The sequence below is a fragment of the Triticum aestivum genome, chromosome 4B, assembly GCF_018294505.1.
Source record: "Triticum aestivum cultivar Chinese Spring chromosome 4B, IWGSC CS RefSeq v2.1, whole genome shotgun sequence".
NCBI classification, from domain to species: domain Eukaryota; kingdom Viridiplantae; phylum Streptophyta; class Magnoliopsida; order Poales; family Poaceae; genus Triticum; species Triticum aestivum.
In genome coordinates, this window is record NC_057804.1 from 532851139 (window position 1) to 532861870 (window position 10732).

General features: G+C 43.5%; 1 protein-coding gene across 1 annotated transcript; it reads left to right on the plus strand.

Annotated features, from left to right (window-relative positions):
* The first annotated feature begins 443 nt into the window (after positions 1-443).
* LOC123093127 (probable serine acetyltransferase 4) lies at positions 444-1645 on the plus strand. Its single transcript, XM_044515038.1, has one exon. The coding sequence runs from the start codon at positions 563-565 to the stop codon at positions 1490-1492; it is 930 nt and encodes a 309-aa protein (XP_044370973.1). The 5' UTR covers positions 444-562; the 3' UTR covers positions 1493-1645.
* The last annotated feature ends 9087 nt before the right edge of the window (positions 1646-10732 follow it).

Below are 10732 nucleotides of genomic sequence, written 5' to 3' on the forward strand. Positions count from 1 at the left end.
ATATCATGAGACCGTATCATAATAAATGCTACACTAGTATGTGTCATGCATGTCAATAAATAAAGTCATCTATGATACTATCATATGATACTATGCATTAGGGAGGTAGTATGATACACTAGTATCATATGCATGATACTAACTTATGATACTATCCATTAGAACCAGCCTTAGTTATCATATCCTTGTGGCATATGCTCGGTTCCCCTGTTCTCCACGTCGGTCGATGCGCATACGCGACAGTTGTGAGAAATTAAGTGGCGCGGGGAGGGATAAGCAGTGAGGCACATGCTGACGGTGGTGGTCAGTAACTGACGGCACCAGCGGACAGGTGACTCGCCACGGCCTTCGTTTCCTGACGCCATCTGTAGGTCTTGCCCTCTTCCCTGCAGCTTCCTCTGCTTCTTCCTCATCGCTCCACGGACACCTATATATAGGTGGCCGAACACCCGTTGCTTCTTCAGCTCCGCCACATCTCTCCACATCTCTCTCTCTCTCTCTCTCTCTCTCTCGGCGCACCGCAACACCACCTCTCTTTCTCTCTAGCAGCGCGTGGTCGGACATGGCAGCCTGTGTGGACAAGTGGAACCCAGCATACTCCTGCCACCGCATCTCCCGATCCATCTACCGCTTCATGCCGGACTGCACCGTCACCGCACCGGCGGGCGCGCCCGTGAACGGGAACGGCGGCGATGAAGTCTGGGAGGAGCTGTACGGCGAGGCGCAGGCCGACGCGCAGGACGAGCCGCTGCTGGGCATGTTCTACTCCGAGCTCGTCCTGTCGCACCCGTCGCTGGAGGCCGCCCTCGCGGCGCACCTGTCCGCGAAGCTCTGCATCCCGGGCGCGCTGCCGCAGGACGCGCTCCGGGACATCCTCGCTGGCGCGCTGGCGGCACACCCGGAGGCGAGCCAGCACACGCGTGCCGACCTCCTCGCGGCGCGGGACCGCGATCCGGCCTGCGCCAAGATGGTCCACTGCTTCCTCTACTACAAGGGCTTCCTCGCCCTGCAGGCCCACCGCGCCGCGCACGCGCTCTGGTCCGAGGGCCGCCGCCCGCCGGCCCTGCTCCTCCAGAGCCGCGCCTCGGAGGTGTTCGGCGTCGACATCCACCCCGGGGCGCGCATTGGCGGGGGCATCCTGCTCGACCACGCCACGGGCGTCGTCATCGGCGAGACGGCGGTCATAGGCGACGACGTGTCTATCCTGCACGGCGTGACGCTGGGCGGCACGGGGAAGGCATGCGGCGACCGGCACCCCAAGGTCGGCGACGGGGTTCTCATCGGCGCCGGGGCCAGCGTTCTGGGAAATGTGCGCATTGGCGATGGAGCCAAGATCGGCGCGGGCGCGGTCGTGCTTAGAGATGTGGCGTGTGGAACCACGGCCGTCGGAAACCCGGCGAAGCCGATCGGGAAGAAGGCGGCGCCGTCGCTCCGGCCAGAGGAGCAACCAGGGGTGACCATGGAGCAGAGGTGGTCGGACTACGTCATATGAAGTTCGTGTTACGTGTTTAGTGCAAGCAAGAGATTTTCCCTCCAAATGATTGACTACACTTATCCCATAGCTCAGTTAGACATTGAGCATGGATCAGTCACATACTATCTTCTTTGTTTTTTTAATGAAATAATGACAAATTCTAGTAAATCATCTACCCCTCCGTTGCAGAATATAAGAATATAAGATGTATTGATTTCCGTACAAGTCAATCATTCGAATGTTTGACCAGGATTGTAGAATAAAATAACATCTGCAATACCTAATAGCTAAAGCATGAAACTACTTTTCAAAATGGATCAAATGATATAAATTTTGTACTGTGGATATTGATATGTTTTTCTCAAAACTCGGTCAAACATGCACTCATTTGACTTTTGTAAAAACAAATACACCTTATAGAAAGGAATAGAGGGAGTATTAGCCTCGTTGCAAACATATAGCGTAGTCTCATTTTTCTAATATGTTTACTTCATTCTACTACATTTTTCTACCTATTACCGGAAAAGTGTCGGCGCGTCGTAACAGGATGTAATATAAATATTTTATAATATGTTAGCCCATAATTATCTTCCATATTAGTGTGCTTGTCTAACTAATTATTTATCAAATCATGCTTGTAATTTACCTACCTAAAAAAAATTAGGATTTTATTTGGTAAGAGCTTATTGTCTTGCCAAAGAAAATATAATTTTATTTGATAAGTCAATAAAATACAATAGATAAGGGGGATTGTTGGACGAAGGCTGAGGTGGGCGACATAATCCTTGTTAAGTCAGTGCTCTCATCCGAAGTGGTTTTCTTCATCACCACGCTAATCTTCCCTCCTAGCGGCGTTTGAAATGTCAACAAGTTTGAATGTGTCTTTCTTTAGGCGGGAATGGACAAGACCACTGTGCAAAATGCAAAGTTAAGAGACACCGTGTGCCAACCCCTAGATTTTGGGGGGTTAGAGTGCTAAACACAAATAAATCTGCAAGAACCCTTAGGCTAAGATGGTTATGGTTCGAATGGAAGGGACCATCAAAGATGTTGGTGGGTTTGGGTATCCCGTGCGATGAAACGTACTTCGACTTCTTCTACATCTCCACAACCATCAGCATAGGCAATGGTGCAAGCGCCCCCGACTCGCCTTGGGTGCTAGACTGGAAGCCTAAGAATATCGTGCCTCTAATCTACGAGTCATCCATTCACAAATACTGGAAGGTTTGCGAAGCCTTGAAAGATGATGCTTGGATTTCCAAAATCAAGTTTACCCCTAGCTTCTCCCTTTCTCACTTTCGCCAATTCATTGATAGGTTGGCCATTTTGTGCGACTTCCAACTTCGAAAGGAAGCCAAAGATGACATTGTCAGGAAGCACACCAATGGTGGTACTTACTCGGCGAAGCCCGCCTACAAAGCACAATTTCATGGCACCATTCGCCCCCCCCCCCCATGGAGCACATGGTTTGCAAGGTTTGGGCACCACCAAAAGTGGATTTTTTTTCACTTGGTTGGCCATCCAAAATAGGATTTGGACCGCGGATAGGTTGGCCAAACCGTGGCTTATGCCCCGCTATGCAAGCAAGAACAAGAGCTCGTTGATCACCTATTCTTCAAGTGTCAGTTCATGACTAGGCATTGAGACATGATCAAGAACTGACTACAACTTGAGAGTACTGATGCTTCGGCATGGCATCTTCTGAGTTCCACTAAGGAGTGATCGGTTGGACTTATCCGACAGTAGCATCCCGAACCGCAAAGTGATAGCATTGCTTGTCATGCTCATTCCTTGGGCCATTTGGGGAGTGTTGTAACACTAACAAACTTCATTCTCTTCTTAATTGAATAGATGAGTTGAATCCTTTTCCTCCGTTTCAAAAAAAAGGCAAAGGATCTCTTTGGTTGTCAAGTTCATATGAAACACTACTCAAATTTAAGCATGAGTGGCGTAAAAAAAATTCCATTTCACCGAATTACGGCCGCATGCATCGATTGATGCATAGGCCGAGGGTTTTAACCTCCTTTTTTTAAAAAAAAATCACCTCCCTAAATTTGACTGCTCCTCATTGTCCAAAGAAATCAATTACTGGTACCAAGCGATTTCGTAACGAAACTGCACAAATAAATAACTGAACCACTCGAGGCCATAGGATTCCTGTGGACTGACGGCTAGAGCAACTGGTTGCAAACTGACGGCTGTAGCTTTTCTTCGAAAGGCAGCCGTAGGAAATCAAAAGATGTTTTTGTCGGCCGAAGTCAACTTTGGTAGCCAAATCCTAAGATATTGCTCTGCTCGTGCAAAGCTGGCCTGGGATGAGGATTCTCTGATCCAAATCCTAAAAGGCTAAAAAGAATCGAGATCCTTCAGCTGACCAGGTCCCCGCTCTGGATAGACCCATTTGACAGTAGTCTATGTCAAGATGTATGGTCCTTGAACCAGTTTTTTTTTTGTTTTTTTACGGGGGCAGCTAGATTATTTTTATCCTGATTATGATGGCATCGCCGAGAAATACTGCTGATTACTTTGAGTCTTTGTGTATACCGGACGGATACAGCACGAACGCCTCATGATTGGTGGCAGATTTCATGCTGCTAGGGCCTAGGAGCCATCATTGTGTGGACATTGCGAGTCCATGAGTTATTTTCCAATTGATACACTAAACTACATAGATACCGGAGAGAGAGGCTGGCCGTCACGCTGTCATCCACGGGACAGGGTATCACGTAACAGAATATCCCCTCCATTCCAAATTAATGGAGTTTAAGTTTTAATCCAAGTTATAATTTTTCTGTATGTAATTGTAACCAAGTCTATACAATGTTAAAAAAAATAGATACACCAAAGAGGTCTATTGCAAGTTTAAAAAAGGATCATACAATGTATAAAAATATTCGCATAGTTAAAAAAACTTTTGTATAATTAAAAAAATCATGAGAAATTTTAAAATATTTCTGTGTGTTCCAAATATATGTTCATGACATTTAAAATATATTTATACAATATAAAAATGTTTATGTAGTTTAAAAAAGGTTTTGCACCCTTAAAAAACGTATATTACATTTCGACAAGTGTTCACGCATTTAAAAAAAACATGAGATATTCCAAAAAAAACTATATACAATGTGAAAAAGGTTCAAAAAGTTTTTTTTAATGTTTCATGCATAAAGTTTTAAACTTGTATTTGAAAAATGTTTACATGTATTCAACACTGTATTAAAAACATGTATTTGAAAATACAAATCATGTAATTAAAACATGATGAACGTGTATAAAAAAATTACGTGTAAAAAAATGTACAATGTGTATGAAAAATGATACACATCAAAACATATATTTGTGAAAAATAAATCATTATTGAGAAAATATTAAATGTGTATGAAAAATTTGATGTATACAAAAAATGTACAATATGTAAGCCAAAAAGTTGACGCTGAAAAAAAAGATATGCCGAAGAAACCAATAAAACCAGTGAAAATACAGGAAAGAATCAAATAAAAACGAACAAACCAAAAAAGTAAAAAAGGAAACCCGAAGTACATTGATGCAAACAATGAAAATAAAAAGGAAAAACCACAAAGAAAAAAAAATAGAACTCAAGCGAGAATGCTACAAAACTGCGCCGGTCAGTCCCTCGTATCGAGAGGCAAGACTGAGTTACATCTCAATATGGGGGAGAAATAGTTCTCCCGTCCTATTCGCCTTTATATATAAAAACGGGAGCTCCTAATCGGCGCCTTCAACGACTAGCAGATCTGGCGCCAACATAGTTCCATAGTGTGCTGCAACTTCAAAGCCTGACTTGGTCGTTAACTTTTTTTCTCGACTGTTTTGTTTTTCGCTAGTTTCCTGGTTAAGGGTATGGTTGACTGGTCACGGTTGAACCCGCCGGTTAACTTTTTGAGAGAAAAAATCGTCAAATTTGAAGAAAATTCTTAAATTTTAAACAAGTTCATCAATTTTGAAGAATGCTCAAGAATTTGAAAGAATCATCAAAATTGAAAAAAAGTTTCATCGATCTTGAAAAAAGTTCATCGATTTAAAAAAAGTTCATCGAATTTGTAAAAAGTTCATCTAATTTTAAAAAACTTCATCCAAAAGTGAAAAAGTTCATTGATCTTGAAAAAATTTCATCAATTTTGAAAATAGTTCATGCATTTTGAGAAAAAACTAAAAAATAAAACTAAAAGACGAAAAGAAGGAAAGGATGTTACGACCCGTTTGGTTCGGAGAGAATATCGCGGTTTTCGATTGCAGCGCTTTCCGAAACGGTAACCAGCGTTTGTTTCGTGTACGATGGTTTCTGTCACCGCGGTTTCTGATACGCTCGTTCGTAAAATTGAAACCGCCCAGACTGGAGCGTATTAGAAACCGGCGCTCGTCGCACGAACCAAACAAAGGCCATATCTATACCTACTAATAAAGCAAGGTGGTATTCTTGGTTTCGTCCCGCCTACGTGATTTTGTTATTTTGACTTTTTTTAATCTAATGAGGTGGTACTATTCACGTGAATTTCTGGCCGTGTTTTCATGCGATGGGAGAACATAGTCGGAAGGTGCAACGGCCCAACTGGCTGGGCATCGACCTTCCTTTGATGGGCCTGCTCCTGCCACTTTCATGAAAAAAGGTAAAAAATATATGTTTTAACTGGGTATCGAACCTCGAATCTTCTTTCGCATCCAGAAGAGAGGCTGTGGGCTATCCGAGAGAGTGGTTCAGGTGACTACCGGAGTCATTGATTAAGCAGGTCAGATGGGCTTAGTAGGGCTCGAACCTACAATATCACCGTTATGAGCGGTACGTTTCAACCAATTAAACTATAAGCCCAATCGGATCTCCCTAACCTCTGGGTTGGGCCACGAAGGCTATAGCCAGCCGGCCTATAATCGGATTGCAGTAAAGAACTGATTCAATCAGTATTAGTCCTACCTCGTTCCTTTAGATCAAATTTCACCAACTTATATACACACGTGAGTTGTAGTAGATTCAACTTATATCAGCAAGTCATCTTCAAAACCAAGAAAGAGAGGAAACAGCATACCAAAAGGAGAGAAAACTCCATAATGAAGGGGATATGGACGATGCAACCATGTTGTATTGGCTCTAATTAGAAGGATTTATGGGCTTGGCATGGTGTGATTGGCTCTAATTAAATTAAATGAGAAAAAGATACATGCATGGCTCTAATTAAAGGAAATGATGACATGATAAAAGCGTACATGCATTACCCGTATGCCGCGTTGATGGGCATTTTGGTGAATGACGAAACTAGCCTTTTTTTTAAATCAATGCATCAATTTTCTTCCCCGTTGCAACGCACGGGCTTTTGTGCTAGTTTGAAAAAAATAATCGGAAGCGGCGCTTTCAGATAAGAGAAACCCAATACGTTATGGAGCTGAACCAAACGCGTCGTTAGTATTCACGTGGGGATCGGTGGCGGGATGGATAGTGCGTCCGACTTGAAAGTCTCACCGGTTCGAGTTGCAACACGGGAGCCCCTATTTGCCGCAGAACGCGGCAAATATACGCCCCGTCGCACAGGGGGGCACCGACTGGGCCGGCCCATTCAGTGCACTGCGAATATGAGTGTGAAAAAAATCGTAAAAAGGGTAGCGCGCACAGGGGGGCACCGATCGAGCCGGCCTATTTCGAAATCACTAATTAAGGAGTACTTCTTGCGGAGATCACTTCCACTTTCCCGGGTTACGACAAGTGGCGCGCTGCATGTGCGCCACTTGTTGCAACCTGAGTGTTTTCCCTTTTTTCGTAGATCCGTTTATTCAAAAAGTTTTATCTCTTAAACCGTGCGTCCAAATCCCGTACCGCTTTCGCTGTTGGATTCCTCGCATCAAGATATTCAAAACTAGATCTCATATTGATAGGTTTTGACAAACTTTTTTTTCACGAAAAAACCGGACGAAAAAAACCGACGAAAAAACCAAACCAGAAACACGGGTTTTTTTTCCTTTCCGAAAGAGTCGCGCCCGTGCCTCTGACGAAATCACAACCGAGCCTCTCGCGGAAGCAAAACAGTGCCTCTCGCGAAAGCAAAAAAACAGAAAACACGTTTTTTTCCTTTTCGAAAGAGGCACGCCCATGCCTCTTTCGAAAGCACAACCGTGCCTCTCGAGGAAGCAAAACCGTGCCTCTCGCGGAAGCAAAACTGTGCCTCTCGCGAAAGAAAAAAAAATAGAAAATACGTTTTTTTCGTTTCCAAGAGGCACGGCCGTGCCTCTCGCGAAAGCACAACCATGCCTCTCGCAAAAATAAAACCGTGACTCTCGCAAAAAAAAAGCGTATTTTTGCGCAAAAAAATTATTTTTTTTAAAGAAAATTTTGGTCGAAAAGCTAGGGAAGACCGGTGGAAAATCAAAACGTAAAAAAAAAACCCGAAAAAAACCGTTTAAGAAGCCAAAAACACGTGCTGAAAAATAAAAAAAACAAAATCCGGAGGGAGCGTCCAGAGCGCGACACATGGCGAATAGCTGAGAGCGCGCCAAGTGGCGCTGACCGTTGCGAGGCTCCCGAAGGAGCATTCGTTAATTAGTTGCTCGTGGCCTATTCAGCACATTGCGAATATGAGTGTGAAAAAATAAAAATAAAAGGGTAGCGCGTGTTGGCCAGAAATTGAACATAGGACTGCCTGCTTGCACGAGGTCGCTGCAAACCACTGCGATAGAACAAACCTTCCGACCAATATACAGCGGAAAACTAGAAGAAACTAAGTACAATTCCGGACTTAACATTGTTTGACAAAATCACAATTTTTTCCCATTTTTTGAAGATCGATTTTTTTCACAAATGCAAACTTTTGTTATGTAAACGAACAAATTTTGAACCCAAATATTTTCTGAAAAAACATAAACATTTTTGGAATTTGTTGAAAAAAATTAAAGCACAAACATTTTTTGAATCTTGAGAACAAATTTTGAAACGAAGAACAAATTTGGAAGCACGAGCATTTTTTGAATCTTGAGAAAAATTTTGAAACAAAGAAAAAATTGAAAAATTCCCGAACCAATTTGGAAGCGCAAACATTTTCTGAATACGTAAAAAAATTGAAACCCAGTACATTTTCTGAATTTCGAAAGTTTTGAACTTTTTGTGTGACGAGAACATTTTTTGAATTTTGAGAACATTTTTTCAAAAATTGAACATTTTTTATGACAAGAACAAAATTTGAATATTTTGGAATAGTTTTTGAAAAATAGAAGAAACAAAAAGAATAAAAAACCAAAGAAAGAAAACAAACAGAAAAAACAAAAGTAACTAAAAACGGAAAGAAGAATGAAAACAAAAAAGAGAACTAGAAAACCCGGTGGAAGGTTCCCAAAACCGGAAAAAGATCCCACTTAAAAAAGTGCTAACTGGGTCGGCCCATTTTCCATCGAACATGTGCGGTAGGTCGACAACTTGCCACGGAATATGGCGAAAGGGTTTTCCTTGCAACACAACAATATTTTTAGTGCGTGTCTGGAAAAACGGAAGAAAGAAACTTAGATGGGGTGGTCCAACGTGGGGCGCTTCAAGCGTCCGTTTGCAAAATACAAATAACGGCCGCCTAGGCGCCAAATAGGAAACGCCTATACAAATAGTGAATAGATCGCTCGTAAACTCTATATGGGCCAGTCTAATCGTCTTGATCTGTGCAGCTTGCTTCAAAAACCCTGATTCTTTCAAGCTGGATAAGATTGAGGTGTGGGCTCAGATCCATCGCCTACGTGACAATTTTCTCATTGAGCCGACAGCGAAGGGACTTGTGTCACGAATTATCGAGGTGATGGAGGTGCAGCTGAAGTTGCCGGCAGGATTTTTCGCCGAATTTGTGAGAGTTGAGTCAAGATTGATGTGAATGCAAAAATAAAAAGATTTGTGACAGGAAAGAAAGGTGAAGAGAAAGTCAAGTATCAAGTAAAGTATGAAAAGCTGCCGATATTCTGTTACAATTGTGGAGAGTTTGGGCATTGGCATGAGGAGTGCGGTGCTGGAGTACATGATGATAGGACTTTTGAGTGGGGTGACTTCTTATATGCAGATAACGTAAGAACCTGATCAGCAGGGCGAGGGACTGCTCAATCATAGAGAGGAGGAGGAGGTTTTACGATGGGGGGTCGCGGGAGGGGAAGGAAGCAATTTAACCTGGACCAAAGCTGGCGTTTCAACGTCCGTTCACCGCAGACCCATGAAGCAGCTTCTGGCTCTGAGCTAAGATCACATGAAGGACACGGGGGAATGTGCAAAGCAAGGTGTAGGTTGGGGACCAAGCAGCGGGCAGAAACAAAACTCTAGTGGATGGGAGCACGGGCCCCGCATCATTTGTAATGGGGAGTACGGTGAGAAGTTCGCCAATGGAGGAGGTGGATGGACTGGTAGGAGGCTCGCTGAAGCGGCTCTCGGCTGACAACACTTCGACTAATTTGCAGATGCAGATAGACGAATCAGGACGAGGATCTGTGGAAGTAGGGATGTCCAAAGCGATGGTGGTGATGGAGAAACCGTCGGGAGTGCCTCCTTTGCCTCCGGTGTATGTATCACTGAGGAAAGAAGTGAAAAGGTCGAAGAAAGGTGATGGCAATGGAAGAAATCTGGACAACACGGCAGCGGGTGGTTATGAAGCAGAAGTGCAAGGAATGATTGAGGGAAACAGTGCAAACAATGATGCATCAGCGGGCTCCCCCGAGGAGTGCCGCCGGCAACAATGAGTATCATATGTTGGAATTGTCGGGGTGCGGGCAAAGCCTCGACAATTCGTGAACTTCATGAGATCATGAAGAATTTTGCCCCTACCTTGCTTTGTATAGTAGAAACTCAAATTGATAAAGTTAGGGTAGAAAGTTTTGCTACTTCTATTGGTTATGATAATGGTTATGCTATCAGCAGTGTAGGCAGAAGTAGAGGTATCAGTTTGTTCTAGAATAATGCAATAAATATTGGTATTACTGGTTATTCGGATTATCATGTGGACTGTGAAGTGAGGGACCCGGGTTTTGATCCGTGGAGACTGACAGTGGTGTATGGTGAAGCTCAAACGCATCTAAGATACTAGACTTGGGAAACAATGAAAAGTATAGCTAGTTTGAGCGCTCTCCCCTAGCTATGTATAGGAGACTTTAATGAAGTTCTACGTCCAGAAGAACATGAGGGGGTTGAAGAAAGAGGCAATGCTCAGATCCAAGGTTTCAAGGACATGATTGATACTTGCATGCTCATGGACATTGGGTATAAAGGGGGATTTTGGACATTTGAAAAGAAGGTGA